Genomic DNA, 25886 nt, shown 5'->3' with positions numbered 1-25886 from the left:
CTCCATTTCGTTAATAGATGTTTCCATGTCCATTTTATTTTCCCTGTCTAATAATTATGTATCAAAATGTGTGATGTTTTATGTTATTTTGATCAGTTGTGTACCATTCATAACAGTAATAATAACTCAATCATAAGATCTACAGCATTAGGGTTACAGGAAAATAAAATTTCCCAAAAAATTTTCTTTCAATGTGTCCAATGACTACAAAATATTAGCATTTACTAGTCCAGTAACCTTGGGTTAGTTACTTAATCTAAACCCTTTTTTTTAAGTCTTCAAAATGGGAATAGTAATAGTTCATAATTCATATCTTTGTCATGAAAACTAAAGGAATTAATATGCTATGTGAACGGATGGAATGGAAATTTGAATGATGTACACTTTATGATTTACTTACCTAGTGGTTAATAAGGGGGCTTATTTTTATATTTTAAAATATGGATGGGGCACCTGGGTGGCTTAGTCGGTTGGGCATCTGACTTAGGCTCAGGTCATGATCTTGCGATTCATGAGTTCGAGCCCCAGGTTGGGCTCTGTGCTGACAGCTCAGAGCCTGAAGCCTGCTTCAGATTCTGTGTCTCCCTCTCTCTCTGCCCCTCCTCCACTTGCGCTCTGTGTCTCTCAAAAATAAACATTAAAAATATAAAAATAAAATATGGATGGTGGTAGGTATTACACCGATTAAGGTCTTTCAATTCCACTAGGCACATGTAAAGGAGTGACAAGTGGTTTTATTTTAAACGTATATTTACAATATACCAGGAAATGCATCTTTTCCAACTCTTTACCAACGAAAAAATTGTCAAATGTATTGGGAGTAACTGCTTTTTTGAAATTCTTTTCCATATATAAGCAAATATCTTAGAAGACAACGACTGAGAAGTGCTTGTTTATCCAGAGAGTTGCCTAAATTTCGACCCTGCATAGAGCTCAGCGGGAAAGGAGTGAAGGCATTTATTTCACTTATGCCCTTCCCTAGCCCAGCGATGAGCAAAATGGAATCAACCCCGCTCCGCGTTCTTGCGGGTCACGGGAGCCTGCAGTAGCCACTGGCAGCCAATAGAGGGCACACGTTAAAAGGCCCCAGGGGGCGGGCCGCCGAGCACGCCTCTCGGTAGCCCTGTGGTGTCTCTCGGCTTCCGTTGAGCAACGGGCAAGATGGCGGCCTCCGAGACGGTTAGGCTACGGCTTCAATTTGATTATCCGCCTCCAGCTACCCCTCACTGTACGGCCTTTTGGCTTCTCGTCGACTTGAACAGATGCCGAGTGGTCACGGATCTCATTAGTCTCATCCGCCAGCGCTTCGGCTTCAGTTCTGGGGCCATCCTGGGCCTCTACTTGGAGGGGGGGCTTTTGCCCCCAGCCGAGAGCGCGCGCCTGGTACGAGACAACGACTGCCTCAGGTGGGCGAGGCGCGGGGTTGGGGGTGGCGGGGTGGGCGGCGGGCCGGGGACGCGCCTGCGCACGCCCGGGGCGCCTCGGGCCTCTGGAGGCCGCGCGTGGGTGAGGGGTGTGGAGTGGGGGTGGGCGTGGGGTGGGGCTGTCAAGCTGCTCATTCGTGCACCGGAGGGATGCTGATTGGTCGAAGCCGGGATGGGGCTCAGGAATCTGCACTGGGAGGAGCATCCTTCCCGGAGTGCTCCGGGGGCAAGTGGTTACTGGGACAAGCCTGGGAAGACAGTGATCTGGTGCCCGGGCCGGGCGCGTGCTTCTTGCAACCTTGATTTAGCAAGCGCGTTCTTACCCAGGCACTGTGTTACATGCGCCGGATGCGGATGTGCATGAGACCTGGCCTTCCCCTGGCGGCTGGCAAGGTCAGGTGCAGGGGGCCCAGGCAAATAGAACAGTCATGTTCTCTTCCAAGCGTGCAGTTTGTCCAGCCTTAGTAAGCTCCTGCCAGATCTCCTGAGACTTACGGTGTCATTCTTGCCTCACCTGGGTATTTTGTGGTTCATTTAAGTAGGTGTTTGGGACCTTTTGGTTTGTGAATTGGAAAATAAAATAGTTTTAAATATGCTTTTGGAAATAAAAAAAAAAAATGATACTGAGGGGGCGCCTGGGCGGCTTAGTCAGTTGAGCTCAGACTCTTGATCTTGGCTCAAGTCATGATCTCACAGTCGTGAGGTCCAGCTCTGAGTAGGGCTCTGGGCTGAGAGTGCAAAGTCTACTTGGGATTCTCTCTCTCCCTCTGTCTTTGCCCTTTCCCTGCTCGCTCTCTCTCTCTCTCTCTCCAAATAAATAAATAAAATTTAAAAATGACACAGAGGTGGGTATCGAGGAGCCATTGTGGTATGAATTGCCCATGTGTGGTTGATTTGTCTCAATAAAATGGTAAGACAGGATCATTTCAGTTTGGATTCTTATCTTAGACTAATTTATTCAGGGCTTCTTTTTAAAACTTCAGGTACAATGAAAAAGTTCTAGAGTTTTGAACCAGGCTGCTTCCTCTGCTTGCTCTTTGTTGAATATTCTTTCCTCAGAGCATGTCAGATTCATGAGATTTCTTCAGAACATCAGGGAATTCAGTTTGGAACAATTACTACATCTTTGTGTGTGTGTCTCTCTTAAAAATGGGAATGCTGTGATTTACTAATGTTTAGTCGTTTCTAAAGACAATTTGAAATAGTTAAAATTTCAAAAAGAGTTCTTTTTCCTTTTTATTCACTGAAATAGCTTTCCATTATTTGTGCAATTCAGGAACTGCTTAAATGTTACGGTTGTAAGGACTGTATCCCCTCCTGTGAAGTTTACTTTCTGACCTACCCCCTGCCTAATGAATTACTAACTGCAGTGCAGTTACACCTCAAGTAATGAATCACCTGGGAATTGCACTCTGTATAATGAAGTGAACAATGTCAAAAGCAAATGATGATGGCTTTTATAAGAAATAAACATAGCACGGTGGCAGGCCGAATTCCTCCTGAACACTTAAAATGCATAACTGTGTATGGTAAGAAATATCTCTGTAGCTGGCTTCAGTGGTTAATGGGGCAGACCTTAGGAAAAGAATTGAATTTGTAAAAATTTTTGTTTAAAAAAATTTTTTTAATGTTTATTTATTCTTGAGACAGAGACAGAGCGTGAACAGGGGAGGGGCAGAGAGAGAGAGGGAGACACAGAATCCGAAACAGGCTCCAGGCTCTGAGCTGTCAGCACAGAGGCCGACGCAGGGCTCGAACCCACGAACTGTGAGATCATGACCTGAGCCGAAGTCGGACGACCAACCGACTGAGCCACCCAGGCGTCCCAATTTGTAAAAATTTCATATGTTTTTGTGGTTTCCTGTTTTCCATCATTTCTGTCTTCCCCCAACAGATTCACCTTTCTCCAGAGCTGCAGAAGAAAGCCTAGTCTCTTTTTTTTAAAGGTTCCTAATATTGTTGGAGTAGACCAAGATAACTAGTTTCATGTTTTTGTATGTTACCTTCTTGTGTGATGCAGGCAGGCAGCCTGGATAATTACACTAGATTGTGTTGCTAAGCGCAGGAGACAGTGGAGAAGGGAGAGATCTTCGTGAAACACAAGGGGTCAGGGAATTTTGCAGCACTTTGAAGGACATGTAGGAAATGGAAATGTTGGGTAGCCCATTACTAGTGGAGGCAAAAGCTAGCCTGACTCGGTGAAGAGATGCATCTGGCCGCAGAAGGATTCTGTAGGGGTTGCTGGAGTACTGAAAAGTCTAATGGGGAAAGGTGAGCCAGGTGGTGGCTATCCCGTGAGGCTGGACAGGTTTCTCCTCACTTGTATGCCACGGCCATTTCCTCACGGCCCATTCTCTTATGCGTCCACAGTCTGACTTTTTCTGCTTTGACAGACGAAAAAAGATTTATACTTTAAAATGGCTCAAGGTAAAGAGTCCCTTATTTATCTTCTCACATACTCTTTCCGGTATTACCCCACTCTCTAGAAGTATCCTCAGTTAAGTTTGGGGTCTGTCTTCCTAGATTTTTTTTCTCATACACATGCAAACATATACTTTTTAAATACACATGCCATTATAATATACATATTGTCCTGCACCTGACTTTTTTTTTTTTTTTTTTTTTAGAGAGACAGAGCGAGTGCCATTGGGGGAGAGGGGCAGAGAGAGAGAGAGAGAGAGAGAGCTGGGGAAAGGCAGAGAGAGTGGGAGAGAGAGAATCCCGAGCAGGCTCCACATTGCCAGCATGGAGCCTGAGGGGCTCGATCTCATGAATCGTGAGATCATGACCTGAGCTGAAATCAAGAGTTGGATGCTCAACCGACTGAGCCACCCAGGCGCCCTGAGAGAGAGAGAATCTTAAGCAAGTTCTGTGCTGAGTGCAGATCTTGATGCAGGACTTGATCCCATGACCCTGGGATCATGACCTGAGCCAAAATTAAGAGTCTGACTCTCAACTGACTGAGCCACCCAGGCACCCCTGCACCTCACTTTTTTACCTAACATATCTTGGGTATCTTTCATTTTAGTGTATATAGTATGTGATGTACATCATTCTTTTTTTAAATTTATTTTATTTTATTTTTTTGTTTTAAAGAGAGAGTGCATGAGCTGGGGAGAGGGGCAGAAGGGGAGAGAGAGAGAGAGAGAGAGAGAGAGAGAGAGAGAGAGAATCTTAAGCAGGTTCCATGCTCAGTGTGGAGCCTGACTCAGGGCTCAATCCCACGACCCTGGGATCATGACCTGAGCCAAAATCAAGAGTTGGATGCTGAATCCTATAAGCCACTCAGGTGCCCCTACATGCTTCTTTTTAAATGCCACATAGTAGGGGTGCCTGGGTGGCTCAGTCAGGTGAGCGTCTGACTTCAGATCAGGTCATGATCTCATGGTTCATGGGTTTGAGCCCCGGGTCGAGTTCTGTGCTGACAGCTCAGAGCCTGGAGTCTGCTTTGGATTCTGTGTCTCTTTCTCTTTCTGCCTCTCCCCTGTTCACGCTCTGTCTCTCTCTGTCTCTCAAAAATAAATAAATGTAAAAACAATGTTTCTTAAATGCCACATAGTATTCTTTTACATGCCATAAATTTAACCAATTTCTTCCTAATGGACATTTTAGGTTGTTATCTTAGTTCATTTGGGCTGTTATAATAAAAATACCATAATCTGGGTAGCTTATAAACAACAGAAATTGGCACCCGGGTGGCTCGGTCAGCTAAGTGTCCGACTTCAGCTCAGGTCATGATCCTGAGGTTTGTGAGTTTGAGCCCCGAGTAGGGCTCTGTGCTGACAGCTCAGAGCCTGAAGCCTGCTTCGGATTCTGTGTCTCCCTCTCTCTCTGCCCCTTCCCTGCTCACACTCTGTCCCTGTCTCTCTCTCAAAAATAAATAAACATTAAAAAATTTAAAAAATAAATTAAAGGGGCGCCTGGGTGGCTCAGTTGGTTAAGCGTCCGACTTCGGCTCAGGTCGTGATCTTGCTGTCTGTGAGTTCGAGCCCCGCGTCGGGCTCTGTGCTGACAGCTCAGAGCCTGGAGCCTGTTTCAGATTCTGTGTCTCCCTCTCTCTCGGACCCTCCTCTGTTCATACTCTGTCTCCCTCTGTCTCAAAACTAAATAATAAATGTTAAAAAAAATTAAAAATAAATTGAAAAATAAAGCAACGGAAGTTAATTTCTTATAGTTCAGAGACTGGGGAGTCCAAGATCAAGGTGCCAGCAGATTTGGTGTCTAGTGAGGTTTGCTTTCTGGTTCGTAGATGGCACCTTCTCACTGTGTCCTCGTGTGGTGGACGGGACTAGGGAGTGTCGTAGGGTCTCTTGGATACGAGCACTAATCTGATTCATGAGAGGTCCACGCTCATGGCCTAAGCAGCTTCCAAAGTCCCCACTTCCTAATTCCATCACATTGGTGGTTAGGATTTCAACATGGATTTTGTGGGGACACCAACATTTCGACCATGGCAGTTTTTTTGTTTTGTTTTTGTTTCTTAAGATTTTATTTTTAAGTAATCTCTACGTGGGGCTCAAATTCACAACCCTGAGATCAAGAGTCACATGTTCTACCAACTGAGTCAGCCAGGCACTCCCCATGGTAGTTGTTTTCTGGTTTCCACTGGTAAACATTGCTGTAGTGAGCATTCTTGCGTGTCTGTGTGTGCTTGGGCAGTGATTTAGCCGGATGCATTCCCAGAAGAGGTACTTGTTGGTCAAATTTTAAAATTTGGTAAGTACTGTCAAATTAGCCTCCAGAAAAGTTGCACAGGTCTGTCTTTATACCAACAATATAGGAGTTACTTTTTTTTCAGTATTGTGTGAAAAGGAAGACAGCAATGTGATTAAGAATTCAAGGTCGGGAGTCAGAACCCTGGGTGTGCATCTTGACTCATCAGTTGTGTTCCCTTGGTCCAGTAGCTTTACCTCTCTGAAGGTGATAATGCCACAGCCAGACGGGAGGGAGACTGCAGGGAACAGAGGGGACCCAAAGAGAGTCCAGCTCTACCTTTTTACTCTCCTTATTGAATTCCATCTCCGTTTGATGGGACAAATTCATTAAAGCCCACTAACTCCTGCCCTGGGAGGACTAACAACATTTATTGTATTAACAAAAATTAGAGTTAACATTTGGATGGTACTTGCTCTGAGTCTGGCACTGCCCTAAATATACATGATAGCTCATCTGAGTATTAAAATTATTATTACTATCCCCATTTTTACAAATGAGAAAGGTTGAGATACTGTTTTAAAAATTTTAAGTGGCAGAACAAAGATTTGAATCCAATCGCTTGGGCCTTGGCCAAAAGTGGGTGGCCCGCAGTGGGTGGGGGGGTCAGGCTATGTAGTTGGACGTGCTGTGTTTCTGTGTGATCGAATCCTAGAAGTGAAGTTGCACATTTAGGGGCGCCTGGGTGGCTCAGTCGATTGAGCGTCCAACTTTGGCTTAGGTCATGATCTTGTGGCTTGTGAGTTCGAGCACCACATCGGGCTCACTGCTATCAGCACAGAGCCAGTTTCAGATACTCTGTCTCCCTCTCTCTGCCCGTCCCCCCCCCGCATAAAAAAAACATTAAAAGACAGAAAGTAAATTGCACATTTATTTTTTTTAATTTTTTTTTAACGTTTATTTATTTTTGAGACAGAGAGAGACAGAGCATGAACAGGGGAGGAGCAGAGAGAGAGGGAGACACAGGATCTGAAACAGGCTCCAGGCTCTGAGCTGTCAGCACAGAGCCCGACGCGGGGCTCGAACTCACGGACCGTGAGATCATGACCTGAGCCGAAGTCAGACGCTTAACCGACCAAGCCACCCAGGCGCCCCAATAAATTGCACATTTAAAGGAAGCACCTTTAACGTGGGCACGTGGCTGGCTCAGTCTAAACAGCATGTGACTTTTGATCTCGGGGTCTGAGTTCAAGCCCCACAGGGGGTGTAGAGATTACTGAAATAAATAAATCTTTAAAAAAAAAAAAAAAGGATCACCTTGCATTTTGATAATATCACCTGGCTTGCCCTACAGAGTTTGCATGAACACTGGAGAGTCTGTTTTAGAAATTTCTTGGAATTAAATCTCTTTCACTGCTAATTACATAGGTAATTCACTTCTCTTTGTACAAGGACAGCTATGTTTGTTGTCTGTGATCCAAGTAAAGAAATGAAGGACATTGCCAGGGAAAGTGCATACCCTGAAAGGAATTGGTTGGTAACTCGGCAGACCCAGGTGAACCATTTCTTACTCTCTGGATGGCATTTTGTTCCTCAATCTTATTATGTTCCCAACAGAAATGATTCTCCTCAGGAATCACAGATAGTGAATAAGGCGGCAGCAGTCATAGGTCATACCTTCGTATCAGAATCCACAGATTCACTGTCTTCAGAATGGGTAAGGTGATGCCAAGGGCTGCTTTTGTAAGCATGAGGGTCTTGCAGGCTCCTCTGAAAGGAAGCAGGTGCCGGGTTCCAGTGATTTAATAAACCGCAATGACTGAACAGAGTCTTGCAACCATTTTCAAAGTTTGATGGAAAATTCAGTCCTAATTGGTTGCCTTAGAATTGAAACTTGAATCATAGCATTGCTACAAAGTAAAACAAATTAATCAAGAATGTCAAGGGACAATCCATTATTCTTACAAGTTCCCCATTTGTTCTTAGAGTCACAGGATTTCCAGCTAGTTTTTGCCCATTTAAGAATCACTTCCTTGCTGCTAGATGCTGAAGTCCATCCTGGGAATACAGGATGATGTATTTTTATGATCTAAATCTCTGATTGTTCATACTTTTTTTTTTCTCTCTTTATCCTGATATCAGTAGCTTTGACTTTGCTTTGTATGTGTCTGTGTATCTGTGTATTCTGAAGAATAATTGAGGATTTTTTTCACCTGCCACATTGAGATAAATCCACCGGTATTACAGTCCCTTAAAAGAATTTAAAGAATGCTTATATATTCTTATTCACCAATTATACTTTATTTTCAAACATGATTATACGTCTTTCACTGGTTACTAAAAAAAATTGATGAAATATATAGCTGGATATAAACATATTAAAAGTATATTGCCTGTTTTTAGCAGACGATTTTGAGCACCCGCTATGAACTTGACACTGGGGACACTCTGGGCTCTCTGTCATTGGACTGCACATATTAGAGGTGGCTGTTGCCAGGCCATGGAGCAACAGAGCTCCTTTACTGTAATCATTTTGGATGAAATGTGTGTTAGGGTTCTTCAGAGAACTGGAAGCAATAGGAAATGATAAATACACAGAGATATGAATCTGTTATAAGGAATTGGCTCATGAGATTAGAGAGGCTGAGAGGTCCCAAGATTCACAATTGGCAAGCCAGAGACCTAAGAGAACCGATGATAAAGTTTCAGTCCAAGTCCAAAGGCCTGAGATCCAGGGGAGCCGATGGTGTAAGTTCCAGCTCTAGTGTGAGTCTGAAGGCAGGAGCAGGCTGAGGTCCCAGCTCAGACAGTTGGGCAGAGAGAAGGAATTCTGTCCAGACCTTCAATGGATTGGGTCAGACCCACTCACATTGGGGTGGGCCATCTGCTGGACTTAGTATACCCATTCAAAAATTTTTTTCTTTAATGTTCTTTTATTTTTGAGACAGAGAGAGACAGAGTATGAGTGGGGGAGGGGCAGACAGAGAGGGCCACACAGAATCCGCAGCAGGCTCCAGACTCTGAGCCCAGAGCACAGAGCCCAATGAGGGGCTTGAATCCATGAACCGTGAGATCATGACCTGAGCGGAAGTCAGGTGCTTAACTGACTGAGCCACCAAGGCATTAGTCTACTCATTCAAATATTAATCTTGTCTAGAAATATCCTCACAGACAAACCCAGAATGATGTTTAACCAAATATCTGGGCTGTCATGGCCCAGTCAAGGTGACACATAAAATTAATAATCACAGAATGTCATGGAATTTTGTGATGGCTGTCACTGTCCCAGAGAACATAAATTGTTAGAAAGTTTTCCTAAATTTCAACAAAATGAAAATGAAGTCTGATTTTAAGAAAAAGCAGCCCACATTTAAAAATAAAAATTTTTATTTCTAATACAATTTAAGTTGGTTAAACGTCCGACTCTTGATTTTGGCTCAGGTCATGATCCCACGGTTTGTGCCCCTACCCCACTCCATGCACGTGCATGCTTCTCTCTCTCAAAATAAATAAACATTTAAAAAATAAAAAGAAAATAAAAAGAAGAGTGAGTACTCTGCAGTATCACCATTTGGGGTAGGCGGCATAATAGAGTGGAGAGATTGTGAACTTTGAAGTTAGACAGACTGAAGTTTGAATCCCATCTCTGCTGCCTGTTAGCTGTGGACTTTGGGTGGGTTACTTATCTGAATTGTAATTCTGTGATCTGTCTTAAAATGAAGCATACCTGCTTCATGGTGGCATTTGATTAGAGAAAATGTCTAGAAAATGCTTGGGATGCAGTAGATATTCAATAAATAAAACTCGTCACTTCAAAGTTGACTCTAAGGGATGCCATATAGACCATTTTGTCAAAAAGAATCTTTTGTCCTGAAGTTATTTGACATTTTTTCATTGACTGATGACAGGTATAGTGTGCGGCCATCCTGGTATCTAACTGTGTCCCAGAGACACGCCTGTGAATGACTCACTATAGCTTTCTCTCTTGTTGTTTTGCTAGAGTTAAATTAGAAGAGAGAGAAACTGCGGAGAATACTGTAACAGTCAAGAATGGTGACGATAGTCATTTATTACCCAGAAAAGCAAAGAAGAGGGCATTTAAGTTGGAGGAGGGTGAAGAAACCGAACTAGATTACAGAAATTCAAAGAAACATTGGAAGAGGCAAGAGAACAGTAGCAATGGGAAGACCTTGGATCTAGAACCTAAAGCTGCCACAGATCAGAGTATGAGGAAAAAGGGCAAGAGGAAAAACAAAGCCATGTGTGGTGTAGTGGATGGTGATGACGAAGAAACCAAAAGAAAGTCACCAAAGAGGAAGGAGAAATGCGAACTCAAAAGGCAGACCAAGAACTCCAGGTCTTCTAAAGCACAGACGGTGAAGGACTGGGCCATCTCGAACTGTGGTCCTCTGAAAGGCTCACTTGCTAGGAACAGCCTTGTCAAAGCCAAAAGGAAAGGCGGCGCGGGCGTCTGTCCAAAAGACAGCCCCATTTCCTCCTCAGAGTCCGAGTCTTCTCATGAGTCCACCAGTGATGGTGTCAGCAATGTCCTCTTGGAGGTCAGAAATTGCTCAGAGAAAACAGCAACCGAGTTATCAAAGGAAGGGCCCTCGACAAAAAACACGACTGCAAACAAAGTGGCTGCCAAAACTGGCTTCACCTGTGCGGCCGTCAAGTGCAAGACGACCAGAGCATCATCTTCCAGTTCGGACTCCAGCTCGGAGTCGGACGACCAGTGCACGGTGTCGAAGAGCGCCCCGGAGCGCGCTGCGGGTTTCTTAAAGCCTGTAGGCCTCTTTGCAGGAAGAGGCTGTCCGGGCCCGGGGCCGTGCGCGCAGACCCCACACGCTGCCGGGTGGAAGCTCTCGGACGCAAACGGTGCCAGACAGGCTCCTCCCGGGCCCCCTCCCAACGTGACTCTCCCCACCAGTTTGGGAAGAGGCTGGGGGAGAGGAGAGGACCTTCTTTCTTGGAAGGGAGCTAGGGGTCGGGGTGTGCGGGGGAGAGGCCGGGGCCGAGGGCAAGCTGTTTCCTTTGTGTTAAATAGAAACCCTGAGTATCAGAAGCACCAGCAACTAAATGAAATGGTAACGAACTCCTCTACTATTATCCAGGCAAGTATTATTTATCGTGAGTGCGCTTCTTCCGCTAGGCCCGTGGGGTGTGTCTGCAGTTGATGTCACGGCTTCACTTTTGTCACCAGTAACAAAGTCACGTGACTCATGCTGTCTTTCAGAATCCGGTAGAGACACACAAGGACTACAGTTTGTTACCGCTGTTAGCAGCTGCCCCACAAGTTGGAGAAAAGATTGCATTTAAGGTACATTTTAAGACAACAATTACCACCAAAAAGATTCTTCTCCCTCCAAATAAACTTACTCATTGGCAGGTCAGGATTATATATGTGTATGTACTAGACCCTTTCCAGATCATATCTGTCCGGTGCCTAGTATGTAGTAGGTACCTACTTAGGTTTTCTGAATGAATAAAAATGCCTGAGCTTGGTGTGTGGAACCTAGCAAGCGCTCAGTTAAGAAAGGCTCTGCGTAGCACCAACCCCTCTCCACCCCAAACCGAAGAAACCTCTCCCACTGGAACTTCTGTCTCGTCGCAGGTCATGGCAGGGCTCCCAGAATGGTGGAGTGGGCACCCCGCCACTGCATGTTTTCTTGGGGGCAGGGGAGAGGAACTGCGGGGCTTGTGTATTTGTGGGCTCTTTCTTCTTTTTTAGCTTTTGGAGCTGACATCCGATTATTCTCCTGATGTCTCTGACTACAAGGTAAGGCTGTTTATTTAAAAATAACTAAGTGTCAGTATATTAAACAAGCTAAAGTCGTATTTAATACTGCTAATATGGATAATTTTGATTTTTTTTCAGTAAATAATGTTGTAGAAAATGGGAGCATTATCAAAATGTAAACTTTTTAACAGTATCACTGTGGAGCCCCCAGTGTTATTTTCCTTACATCTGGGGAAGAATGTAGAATAATGACAAGTTTAATTCTTTTTTTTTTTTTTTCTAACCAGCTTAGACAACCAGCTTAGCAAGCTTATTTGAATGCCACTCTCCCAGGATCCTAAACTTTGAAAGAAAATACTAAATAGCTTTCAGCCAGAAAATTTGATTACTTTCATCATAGGAATCTCTTTTATATAATTGTGAATTACTGCAGATTCTTATGGTCTAACATGGCCCCTTTTATATTATCTGTTCACCACAGGTAATTCACAAGTACTGTCCCTGTAATTTATTCACTTAACACGCGTATGGGACTTCACATTGGCATGAGCTTTATCACAATTCAGTAAAAGGTTGACCCCATCAGTGGGATTACAGAATTACATGTTCCCTTCCTTTTTTCATCCATTCAAAATTTTGTTGAAAACTTTGTTAAAGGGGTGCCTGGGTGGCTCAGTCGGTTGAGCGCCTGGCTTTGGCTCAGGTCATGATCTCACAGTTCACGAGTTTGAGCCCCGCGTCGGGCTCTGTGCTGACAGCTCAGAGCCTGGAGCCTGCTTCGGATTCTGTCTCCCTCTCCCTCTGCCCCTCTCCTGCTTGTGCTCTGTCTCTCTCTCAAAAATGAATAAATTAAAAAAAAAAAGAAAACTTTGTTAAAATGCACATTTTTTAATTTTTATGTAATATACGGAATATAAGTCCATTTAAAAAATGAGTTGATACCTTGGAAGACTTTTTTTAAACCTTGAAAGATTTTTAAAATCTTGGTAAGAACCTTTCCTCAAAAGTAGGCTAGAAGGTAGGTCAGTTCTGGGTAACTGGTATTTTATCACATTTTTCATCTTGACCCCTTTATATAGGTGACATATAATTTGTCATCTAAAGCAGGATACTTGTGCATGAAAAGGGTTAATATTATATTAATAATTACCCTGGAAGGAAATGTAAATGGACTTGTTTTAGGCAAACCAGGATGTTTTATCACCTTACCATAGATAATTACTTTAATTCTGTGATGTACTACAAGATAGAAATATAGAATTGGTATGTTCTACAACCTCTACAAACTATGATTCTAGATGATACTGATTTTTTTATTTTTTATTTTTATTATTGGTTTTTTATTAAAAAATTTTTTTTAATGTTTTTTATTTTATTTTTGAGAGACAGAGACAGAGCATGAGCGAGGGAGGGACCAGAGAGAGGGAGACACAGAATCCGAGGCAGGCTCCAGGCTCTGAGCTGTCAGCACAGAGCCCAAAGCAGGGCTTGAACTCATGAACCGTGAGATCATGACCTGAGCTGAAGTCGGTGTTCAACTGACTGAGCCACCCAGGCGCCCCATTATTGGTTTTTTATTTCAGAGAGAAAGTGCATGAGTGGGGGAGAGGGACAGAATAAAAAGGGCCTTGGGGGAGAATCTTAAGCAGGCTCCACGCTCAGCACAGAGCCCAACACAGGGCTTGATCCCATGACCGTGGGATCACAACCTGAGCTGAAATCAAGAGTTGGACGCTCAACCAACTGAGCCACCCAGACACCCTGATTCTGATTATTTTTAATGCATATTAAATCTATGTTGGTCATCACAGTTCTTACCCTGGAAAGCTATTTTCTTACTTTCCCGGTATTTAGAACTTTCTGGAAATGATTTTCAAAACCATTTGGAAAGTGAAAATCAGTACCAGTTTTTTTTTTGCCTTGACCTCAAGTGCTGTTATCTAGCTTGATCACTAGCTTTATTCCTGAAGCTTGTCTTCAAAAGTTAAATCTGTCTTCAAAGGATGTAGTCTCCTCCACGCTCAACCCTGTCTCACGGGTACGTACCTACCTGTGGGATTTTAATTGATGAAGGTGGCTGAGTGATGCCACAGAAGTCAGTGCAATGAAAGAAGAATTTATTACTTACGTTTCCCGAGGGAGGGGGAATGCCACGCCATGCAGGACCCTGGAGGAAAGCACCAGGGTGTCATCCAGAGGCAGAGACAGGAGTGAAGAGAAGGCCTGGGCAGGGCCTTTATTGGGGTTTCCTTGGGATAGGCCAGGCGGGATGGGGGAAGCAGTTTAGGATTGGCTCGTTTGAATAATTAGCAGACTTTGGGCTATAGGGGCCGTGCCTAGTTGTGTGGTACCTGACCCTGGAATGATTTAGATTCAGGGGAAATATTGGCTTGGTGTGTGGGAGTTTTATTTCTACTACATATTGGTTTATTAAAGAAAAACAGTTTTCATATTGAGATAAAATTTATGTAATGTAAAATTTACCATTTTAACCATTTTAAAGTGTATAATTCAGTGGTTTTAGTATATTCCAGTGTTTCACCTGCTGGTTTTTGACTTGGACTTTTATTTTTGAAAGGAAGGAAAAATACTAAGCCACAATCCAGACACCCAGCAAGTAGATATAGAAATTCTTTCATCCTTACCTGGTGAGTCTTGTAGAAAAGAATTCAAAAATTTAGTCTCTTTATATCTACATTGGTTTCTAAATAGCTTTTACACACAGGAGCTGCTCTCTTGCTTGGCCTCTGGGACTAACTGTCCACTATCCCTGTCCGCACAGAGCAGCCTAGGAGACCCGAGCTCCCCCTAGTGGAGGTGTGTGTCCACTATGGATTGTTGGATCTGTTTACAAAGCTGTTAGGCAAGTTGTTCTTATTCCTGTAATTATGCAGTTTCATAAAAACTGCATAAACTAATGAACGTTGATTGCAAAAAGAATTATTTCTGTGAAACCCAAGTTGAATGCCAACCCAGGAGTATAACTAAGAAATTTACTATTCAATCGTGTGGGTGGATCTACTTTGAGATTGGGAGGAATCTGGTAAAAATCTAGGAAGATTCTGAACTCAGGCTGCCTTGCTAGTGTTTGCATTCTTGTATCCCTTTAGAAAAACTCAGAACTGGAAATTGTAGAAATTGCAGATATACATTAAGTATGTGGTTTATGAAAGAAAGAGAACTCTAGTCAGTGGGCTCCGAAGACCTTCTCAGGTCTATCTCCAAAGATTGGCAAATGAGCATACTTCAGTGTGTTAAGTCAAAATAGAATGTCTAAAGTATATGTGCGTGCACACTCTCACACATCGTTTTAAATGGCTCCCTGCTTTATCCCTGATTCATCTCACCCATTATTGGTTCTAAAATCTGAGAATAAGAGAGCTTTTACTGTATGTGGCTTCACTTGGGTTGTGTTGTAGGGGTCCCTGGCCACAGATCAGGGGAGACCCTTTTTCTTTAGCAGACCCGAAGGCAATTAATTATATTCTCTTTGTGTTTAAATAATGTAGTGAGTAAAAGATTCAAAACTCCCGTACACAGTAATCAGTTAACATGGTTTTCCAACGAAGTCCCTTTATAATGTTAAGTAAATGATTAGATATAACTTAAATTGGTTTTCCAGCTTTCTTCTCATTAGGTTTTATTTGAGGAAATCTCTCTTCCTAGGAACGGTGGGCAAAGAAATTTGTCCATGGTCAGATTCCACGACACAGCCTGATCACTGCTTGTCAGGTGATTGACAGTGATAACATCCAATTAGAACTTTTCTTCTTTGGGGCACCAAGAAGTGTCTTTCATCTGCTCACTGGTGGAAATACGGGTAGTCCTCGCTTTGCATGGTTCTGACATATAGGAACTTTAGTTACCATGGTTTAGTTAAATAACACCAGTTCCCAAAGACATTCGATATGTTACCTGTTAACTGACTAGTGGCACAAAGTTCTGCTAATTCTTCAGTCCACAGATCGCTACATAAATAACAGATGCCCATCATGATCGGTGACCAGTCATGTCACGTCCTTCCAAGTCTCCCGATGATAAGTCACCGTGCACCTGTTACTCAGTTCCCATACACGCAGCATCGCATGAGGCTGTGCTGTCTCCTTGTACAATCTCAGTGATAGACCCACAGGGCATCTTACAAAAACGGATAATGGAGGTAGGGAATTGGTCCACAGAGATGAAAGTACAACAAAGAAACAAAAAGTGGTAGTTCTGGAGGTGACACCCAAGTGAAGTTTAAACTTGTGGAGTTAGAAGAAACCGCTAACCGTGGGGATGTTGGAACTGCAGTTTATGTGAGCTTGACATAAAGGAAGAAGGTAGTGGTGATGACAGGGATAAAGAGGTCCCGGAGGTAGCATCAGCAAAAACATCACACAGTTGCAAAACAGAAACAAAGAAGCTCCAAGAGTTATTTCACGATGATGTCAAGATCTCAAAGGAAAAAATCCTGAAAGCTGATCCACGCTTAGAAAGGTGTCTGCAAGTTCCGTGAAGTGTAAAGATTCTCTGTGTTGTTGTTATGCGACAGGAAGGCAAGCACTGTTCGAGCCACCCTTGATAATTTTCCTTTTCTTTTCCTTTTTCTTTTCTTTCGCCTGAAAAGTTTCTTACAAAGAAATAGAACGCTAATTCTCGGTCTTTTTGAGGTCTTAGATTACAGTGTACTACATAAATGCTAGTTTTAATATCTTTTCATCTCCCTGTACAGTAATTTTAATGTTCTGATCGTTTTTAAAGGTCATGAGACAATCATAATTTTTCCATTGATTATTCAGATAGTTTTGCATGATGTCAGCCTGGATGGTCATTTTTATGGTCCCACACTACCATGCAACGCGAGGATTGCTGTATTACCAAGCAGTAAGCACGTTTAATTTCTGAGGACGGAGCAAAATACACAAATTTTGCAGAATTCATATCACGTTAACCTGCTGAAACAGGTCCTGTATCTGTTGGGTTACCTAATGGTCACACGTTCTTTTCTGGGAGTACTAATAACAATGTATGGAGCTCATTTCTTTTTGACGAAGGATAGATGGTCTCTGGCAAACGGCCCAGGGGCTCCCGTCTGCTGTTACAGGGTGTTTCCGAGGGTCTCCTGTCACTGAACACTCCATGCTTTCATGTGCGTACCCAGCCTCCACCTCAATGGACAATTTGTTTGTGGTTGTTTTTCTAATGATATAAATTCCCTGTAGAGGAACATTTTCACTACTGGGAAATGACTTACTGTCTCTCCTTCCTACCGTCTGGTTTCAGCCATGAAAGAACCTGGGAAATTTGATTTGGTTTATCACAACGAAAATGGAACTGAGGTAGTGGAGTACGCTGTGACGCAGGAGAAGAGGGTAGGCGTGCTTCTCTTCTTGGGATTGCTCGGTCGTCCATTCTCTCTCGACTGGTTGCTGGTAGTCTGGAAGATGACATCGCAGCTTCCGGTTTCTGGTGGTCTGGAAGGTGACATCGCAGCCGCCTGAACTGCCTGTATTAAAGTCGTAAAAGATCTAGGCCCTGGGATCTCTGGTCTGCCTACAGGGTGGCGAGTTCAGTGCCAAGTGCCAAGTTAGGGTACCGTCTCGGATCTCAAAGAGCCTACACGACAAGATTCACGAATAACAAAGTCTTATTTAAGATTATAGAGTTGTATAAAATCTTAATTGCATAAGGGTTTCAGTGGAAAAGAACAGTGTATTTAAAAACCTTTATTGATATATACATTGAGAAAATTATACGTATGTATACAGCTTGAACGATTATCACAGATGAACATACCTGTGTCACCAGCACCTAGATAAAAGAAATGGGATATTGACAGCCCCCCCTGGAAATCTCCATCGTGTCTCTTTGCAATCATTACTACCTCCCAAATATTACCGTGATTCTGACTGATGCCAGCTTAGATGTTTTGAAAAATGACATGAAAATGATGATTCTGTCTTTTGACTTCCATTTAAATCCTTAAATTGCCCTTTTAAGAAGTATATGGTTTAGCTTTTAGGCAGCCAGACTTCCAGAGTTGCTGGCAATGCTGGCTCATGAGGCTATGCTAGCATTAAACTAACTAGAATTTATATTTAAGAAAATACTTCCTCTTAAGGTGTTTATATTTGAAAGGTTATGGATATTATTCTGTAGCTTTCAGTATTGCAGACTCACATTTTACCTGAAATGTAAACTTGTAGAAACCCTAACCAGACTGCGTTTTGCTTTGTCTTTAGGATAGATGACACTCTTAGGGATTTATTCCCCAAACACATTTTTAGGGTCTGTGGTAGGATCAGCAGATTTGGCCACATCTCCTGTACTTCTTTATTGGGAACGTATGCCTCTGCGCTTTTTTGTTGAAATGTATTCTTGGAAACTACATTGGAAAATTAAACCTTGGAAGTTTCCCCTCTCTATGCCTATTAAACCGGCGCCTGAAGCAGAGCCTGTAATTACCTCTCCGTGACACTAGATGGCCCTCGTGATTCGTCCACACGGGCCGAGTGTTCACATTGGCTGCTCTTGGTGAGATGCGAAGCAGCTCCTGGTTTTAGGCAGCACAGGAGGGCGACTGTAGAGCTGCGCAGAGGAACATCAGCAGTCCCGGGAAGAGTGCGTGGGCCGCCTAGCCACAGGGTCTTGTTGGGCAAACCTCCCAGACCCCTTTGTAACCACCGCCCTGCGCCCCACCCCACCCCCTGCTCCAAATGAAAGAAGGGTAAAATGTGTTTAATGTAAAGTGTAGTTGCCTTCTAGGTAAACAAGTTCTTCTGCCCTAATTGAACTCAGCATACTGGGACTCACGTCATTCCAGGTCTTCAACCATTCTGCACAAATGGAAATATACTTGACTGAAGTTTTTAATCGACTAAAACCCAGATGACCTCAAAATGAAGCCTCTAAACCAAATGTTTTGTGTCTTTCCTCAGATCACTGTTTTTTGGAGAGAGTTGATTGATCCAAGACTGATCGTTGAACCTCCGAGTACCGTACCAAGTACAGAGCCTGCTCGAGGATGACCTCTCCACCTCCTAGTCTACAAATGTCTTGTTTGTGAAAGGGACTATAACCTGAACTTGTTTTTTTTTTTAAAGATTTGAAAGTTGTGTGCGTTTTTTGTTCACTTTATTGCATAGGAAAAAAATCTACCTCATCATTTAAAATAACATGGGTGTTGCTTTTGTAGACCTTTTTTTTCCTTCTTCCAGGCTTAATTTCAGTAACAAAATTTAAAACATGACATTCCCTCCAGGCATTGTTATATATCAGCGTATATGGTTTCTTCTCTTTTTTTTTAATTTATTTTTTGACCATCAAGTAGCCATCGTCAGTAGGAGTTTATAACACCAAGTACAAGAAAATGCTGCATATCTTGTTTCAGTAACGTTGTATTAAGTAACATTTTAAGACATGAAAGCATGTTACTTGACCGAATTTTTTAATATTCAAGTTGTTCCATTAAATGTGGAGCATCTTATACATTTCAAGTATTTTATACTTGTAACTGTCAAGAATTAAAAAGTAGGTGGATTTGTTGCAGGCAATGAGTTAAGGAATCCTTTCACATTTTTCTCAACGTTAAAATTAAGGATTTTCAGAACCTTGCGTAGAACAGTGAAAATAAGATCTCGTGTATTTGCCTGGGGACAAACGGGTGGTCCACCTGGGTGAGAGGATTTCCTAGGAGTTTGGCCCAGGGAATGTGTTCTCTTTCTACAAGATCTCAAGCACCTGGCTGAGTGTGAAGTGAGGACTGAACAGAAACTTCCTTTTCTGTTATTATTCAAAACAGAGCTAAAATGGCTAAATATATACTGTGAAAATTGCTTTCTTTTAACAAAACATCGGGTTCCTCCTTCAGCTTTGCAAATTTCTAAATAAAATCACATTGAACTAAACTTCCATGAGTTGAGTATTGCTGTCTTGTTTCACAATGAGGCGAGAGATACCAACAAAATTCATCAGATCTAGGAGCTGTTGGGCCAGTGATGCTGTCCAGTTTTAACCTGGATAACATTTATGTGTATCAAATGTGGATTTATTGATTTGCAATGAAAAGTATTACTCCAGAAAGAGTGAGCTCAACATGGATGGTGGATCTTGGCACTGGGGAAGTTCTTGTGTGGCACACTTTTTTTTTTTTTTTTTTTTTTTTTTTTTTTTTTGAGAGAGTAAGCAGGAGAGGGGCAGAGAGAGAGGGAGACACAGAATCCGAAGCAGGCTTCAGGCTCCGAGCTGTCAGCACAGAGCCCGAAGTAGGGCTCAAACTTATTAACTCTGAGATCATGATCTGAGCTGAAGTCGGGTGCTTAACCGACTGAACCACCCAGGCGTCCCTTGCATAGCACACTTTCTTTCTAGGGTTTGGAAAACAAATTAAGTTAACTAGTAAGTACCAACAGGTGTATGAATAAATGCTCAACATCATTCATCATCACAGAAATGCAAATCAAAACTACAATGAAACACCACCTTACACCTGTTAGAATGGATATTCTCAAAAAGACAAGAAATAACAAATGTTGGTGAGGATGTGGAGAAAAGGGATTTCCACTGTTGGTGGGAATATAAATTGGTACAGCCACTATGGGGAACAGTATGCACCCCTGTATTCACTGCAGCATTGTTTACAATAGTCAAGATATGGAAACAAGTGTCCATCAATGAATGAATGGATAAAGAAAATGTATATGTACATGCACTTCTTCTTCAGCCATAAAAAGGAATGAAATCTTGCCATTTCAGACAACATGGATGGACCTTGAGGGCACTATGGTAAGTGAAATAAGAAAGAGATACTGTGTGATCTCATTTATATGTGGAATCTAAGCAACCCCCCACTCAAAACGAACTCAGATATGGAGGACAGATTGGTGGTTGCCAGTGATGGGGGTGGGGGGCAGGTGAGGGGTGGGCAAAATGGGCAAAGGCAGAGGTAAAAAGTATAAGCTTCCATTACAAGTCATGGGGATGTAATATACAGCATGGTGACTATAGTTAATAATACTATATTACATATTTGGAAGTTCTAAGAGAGCAGATCTTTTTTTTTATTATTTAAAAAAATTTCTTTTTTAATGTTTATTTTTGAGACAGAGGGACAGCATGAATGGGGGAGGGGCAGAGAGAGAGGGAGACACAGAATCCGAAGCAGGCTTCAGGTTCTGAGCTGTCAGCACAGAGCCTGATGTGGGGCTCGAACCCTCGGACCGTGAGATCACGACCTGAGCTGAAGTCAGATGCTCAACTGAGCCACCCAGGCGCCCCTCTAGGAGGGCAGATCTTAAAAGTTCTCATCACATAAGGTTTTTTGTAACTATGCATGGTGATAGATGTTAACTGGATTTACTGTGGTTATCATTTTGCAGGGAGTGTATACAAACACCACGTCATTATGTTGTACACTTGAAACTCATGTTGTATGTCAATTACACCTCAGTTTAAAAAGATAATTAATAAACATTGACTAGACCAAAGAGAAGTGTTGACCTCAGGGAGTGTTTTCTTCAGTTTATAATCAGTTTATGAGTCCCCCTTTCCCTCTGGAGTAGTGTTTTTTGAACTGTGACTAGCAGCCTACTAGAAGGGTCATGATGTCAAACTAGGAGGGCATGACCTTTCTGAAAGATGCAGTACAAAAGAAAAATACTGTACCACATCCAGTAAATTTCAGTTTTCTTTATAAAACATAATCTACACATAGCCACATAAAATGTGGCTGTATTTCTTCTTACTTGAAATTAGATAATTGTCTGATGTGGGAACTCTAAACTATACAGTTTATTCCAGGAGTGAGACAAGAGGGGAGATGAGAAAAGGTTCTGGGCAAAAGTAGCCGCCAGGGACTAAGTCTTTGCCTCACTTTGCCTGGGCTGGTGGTCCCATTCTAGATGAGGAAATAGGTACTCAGATGCCAGCTATGAATACTATAAGATTAGCCTATGGATTTGAAGAAGCGATGCATCTAATTTCTCCCAACATAATATTCGGTAACTTGCCAAAGATCACCCATCTAGAGGAGAGAGAGTCTAATTTCAGAGCAGTATTTTTTCCCAAGATGTTTTGGTGGCTGTCCCTAAAGCTGCTGTGTCTGGCCTGACAGTAAGCAGTGGGGCACCTGCCACACGTTTCCCCCACTGCCACCTGTATCGTTGGGACTGGGAACGTTCTGGCTAATTACTTTCCTGCCCTCACGACTCAGTTTTCTCTATCTTCAGGCTGTCTGCTCACCATTAAGTTCTTTTTTTTTTTTTAATTGAATGTCTATATTAATTTAAAAAAATGTTTTAAAGTTTATTTTTGAAAGAGAGTGAGAGAGAGAGAGGGCACAAGTGAGGGAGGGGCAGGGAGAGAGGTAGAGCGAGAATCCCAAGCAGGCTCTGCACTGTCAGCACAGAGCCCGACTCAGGGCTCGATCCCACAAACTGGGATCATGACCTGAGCTGAAAGTCTGAAGCTTAACCGACTGTCACCCACGTGCCCCTAGACAAAAACTTTCAGTTATTTTAAATATGTTCAAAGAACATTAGGAAGACATGTCTAAGGAGATAAAGTGTGAGAACGGTGTCTCTCTCAATAGAGAAAATCAGTAAGGAGGGAGGAAAAAAAATTTTGTTTTAAAGAACCAAATGGAAATTCTGGAGTTGAGAAGTACAAAAACTGAAATGAAAGATTCACTATGGAGTTCAACAGCAGATTTGAGCAGGCAGAAGAAAGAATTTGTGAACCTGGATATATAGATCAACTGAGATAGATGATCCAGTCTGCGAAGCAGAAAGGGAAAAGAGCAAAGGAAAATGAACAGAGCCTCAGAGACCTGTAGGACATCAACAAGCAGACCAACACACACATGCTGGGAGTTCCCTAAGGAGAGGGGAGAGGAGGAGGGCAGAAAGAATATCTGAAGAAATAGCAAAGGAATAAAAAAGTACACCAGAAGATGGCATAAAGGAAGGCAGTTATGGAGAAATAGAAGAACCAAGATGATAGAAGACATAAAAAGAAACAGCAAATGGCAGACGTAAATCTTATCAGTAATTTAATGGAAATGAATGAAATGCTCCAATTAAAAGGCGAAGGTTGGTTAGATGCATAAACAAAATGATGCTGTCTACAAAAGCCACGCTTTAAAGACACAAATAGGTTGAGAGGACAAAGAGGGAGAAAGAGGTGCCACGCAAACAGTAACCCGTAAGACAGACCACATTCAGGAAATAAAACAAGTCTCAATAAATTTTAAAACACTGAAAGGGGCGCCTGGGGGGCTCGGTCGGTTAAGCGTCGGACTTTGGATCAGGTCATGATCTTGCAGTTTGTGAGTTCAAGCCCAGCGTCAGGCTCTGTGCTGACAGCTCAGAGCCGGGAGCCTGCTTCGGATTCTGTGTCTCTCTTTCTCTCTACCCCTTGTCTGCTTATACACACACACACTCTCTCTCTCTCTCTCTCTCTCTCAAAAATAAACATTAAAAAAAACCCACTGATATAATACAAAGCATATTCTCCAACCACAATGGGATGAATTTAGCACGATAGTGATGTAGGCAGGCCTGGTCTGAGGACCCACAGTGGGTCCTCAACAGACCAGCCAGGAGGGTCCTTGGCTTCACGCAGGATAGAAATGAAAGGTGAACAGGGAGTGATGAAGTTTTGGGGTGATGGTGGCGTGGTCCGGAGCCGACGGCCAAGAAAGAATTCTTGAAGATGTCTTTGGTGCAAAAAAGGTGATTTTATTAAAACATGTGGACAGGACCTTTGGGTGGGAGCTGTACTGAGGTCGTAATGGGTAACTTATATACATTCAGGTTGGGAGGGGGTTAGGGATAGATTAAGTCTCTAAGGTATTTTTCCAGGACCTTGAGGGGCTAGCTGTGTTAGGAAAACACTAATTATTACCATTTAGTAAAACCTCAGTCATGAGACCCTTCAGATGCATATCAGGGGGCCATAGCTTGGAGTATGATCTTGGGGGAGTTGAGATAAAGGCAGTTTCCCAAGGAATTTTTATATGTTAAAGTAGACTTATAGGATCCTTGAGGTTGGGATAATGTTAAGGTTCTCTTTTGCCCCTAGCAAAGTGTCATCATTGAGGCAGCTGAGCTCCTAGAGGGAGGTCACTCTGCTGGTTTCAAGGACTTGTCAATGGGCTGTAGGCACTAAGGGAATTTAATCTTTCATTTGTCTTAGTTTCCCACATCACCATGGTAAGCATTTAAACCCCCTTCCTTTGTTCTTGGGTGGCCAGGAGTGTCGAAGGAATACCACACATATTCCACCCGGGGAAGGGGTGCTGTTAGCCTGTACTTTGTCCCCAGTTTGCCCCATGCTCCTACGTCAAGGAGGAAGTGAACAGTGTTTACTGAGTAGTGTGAAAGAGTATAGCAGACAGAGTGTTTAGGAGACTCAGAAAAGGAAAAGTGAGTCTCCCTGTTGCTTGGGGTTAGGGGCTTATACTGGAAAGGGGTTCAGGGTACATATCGCTTCGGGAATCCAGGGAGGGGTCCCCTCAAAGGGAGTGTCAGGCGAACGCTAGGTGTTACTCCACAAATCACTGAAGGGCAGGGGGACTGATGCCAGTGTCCACCCAGGTTTCTTCGAAGCTAATGTCCTGGAACATGTCTGAGATCTGGTTCTTCTTAGATGGTGTCATGTGTCTTGGGGGCCTGGGGCGAGACTCAGAGAATGATTAACTTCCTCGCTTCCCCCTTGGAGTGGGAACGTGGTAGCTTCTCTGGTTTACCCAGACGCAAGGTGGGATACGGAGCATGCATAAATGGAGCCTTTCTAAAATGGAGTCCCTTCCGCTTCCCTGTCTCAGGAGGTCGTAGTAAATATCTAGTGCGTGGAATTTGGTAAACATAAACTATGTCCACCTAGTCGTCTTCACTGTCTAACCAGCCCTTTGAAACTTCTTGGCCTGGAAAGAAAATTCTACAGACATTCTGGCTGAGTCACCAGGCCACCTCACCCACAAGAGCTAAGTCATGGAGGATTTCATAGAATTTATTTCCTGGAAACGGCTCCATCCCTCCCCTTGGGAGGCAACATTTTCTGGTAGCAAATGTTTGGTTTCTAGAATGAGATAGGCTGCACAACAGTATCTGTAGTCTTAAGGAAGCTATTTAGTTTCTCCAAGGCTTAGTTTTCTCATCTGTAACAGGAGATAATACCTTCCTTAAAGATTTCGTGGGAGGATTAAATGAGATACTATGCGTAAATCTGATTCCTGACCCCTCCCTGCCTTCTGCCTTCCTCCTCCCCATGCAAACAACAATGCAATAGGAGAGAGAATAAATGGGGTTAAGAGTCTCGGAGGAATAGAAATAGGAAAACCAGGAATTAGAATTTTAAGCAAAGCAATCCTGAGCTAGAATCTCAGTCCTGTTTTGTATTAAATATGTGACCCTATTCTGGCCCCAACTTGGGCGGAGAAATTATTAAAAAAAAAAAAAAAAAGGAGGGTAGGAATGCCTGTCTGGCTCAGTCCCTGGAGCCTGCTCTCTTGATCTCAGAGTCCTGAGTTTGAGCCTCATGTTGGGCGGAGAGATTACTTAAAAATAAAATAAATAAAAAGTGACCCTCGGGGCGCCTGGGTGGCTCAGTCGGTTAACTATCCGACTTCGGCTCAGGTCATGATCTCACGGTCCATGGGTTTGAGCCCCGTGTCGGGCTCTGTGCTGACAGCTCAGAGCCTGGAGCCTGCTTCGGATTCTGTGTCTCGCTCTCTCTCTCTGCCCCTCCCCCGTTCATGCTCTGTCTCAAAAATAAACGTTAAAAAAAAAAATTAAAAAAAAAATAAATGAAACATTAAAAAAAAATAAAAAAGGGGCGCCTGGGTGGCTTGGTCGGTTAAGCGTCCGACTTCGGCTCAGGTCATGATCTCACGGTCCGTGAGTTCGAGCCCTGCGTCGGGCTCTGTGCTGACAGCTCAGAGCCTGGAGCCTGTTTCAGATTCTGTGTCTCCCTCTCTCTCTGCCCCTCCCCTGTTCATGCTCTGTCTCTCTCTGTCTCAAAAATAAATAAACGTTAAAAAAATTTAAAAAAATAAAATAAAAATAAAAAATAAAAAAAAAGTGACCCTC

General features: G+C 43.0%; 1 protein-coding gene across 2 annotated transcripts; it reads left to right on the top strand.

Moving 5' to 3' along the window:
* Positions 1-1126: 1126 nt before the first annotated feature.
* On the top strand, positions 1127-19706 carry COIL (coilin). Of its 2 annotated transcripts, XM_049636478.1 has the most exons (7): positions 1127-1406; positions 10078-11191; positions 11314-11397; positions 11809-11856; positions 14396-14465; positions 17083-17171; positions 18738-19706. In XM_049636478.1, exons 1-7 carry the CDS (start codon positions 1162-1164, stop codon positions 18825-18827), a joined length of 1740 nt encoding a protein of 579 aa, XP_049492435.1. In that variant the 5' UTR covers positions 1127-1161; the 3' UTR covers positions 18828-19706. The 2 variants fall into 2 exon arrangements, with proteins under 2 accessions (XP_049492435.1, XP_049492436.1); XM_049636479.1 differs by lacking the exon at positions 17083-17171 and having other exon boundaries at positions 18738-18826.
* The last annotated feature ends 6180 nt before the right edge of the window (positions 19707-25886 follow it).

Source organism: Panthera uncia, chromosome E1 (genome assembly GCF_023721935.1).
Source record: "Panthera uncia isolate 11264 chromosome E1, Puncia_PCG_1.0, whole genome shotgun sequence".
Taxonomy (NCBI): domain Eukaryota; kingdom Metazoa; phylum Chordata; class Mammalia; order Carnivora; family Felidae; genus Panthera; species Panthera uncia.
This window is presented reverse-complemented; position numbering and strand designations above follow the sequence as displayed.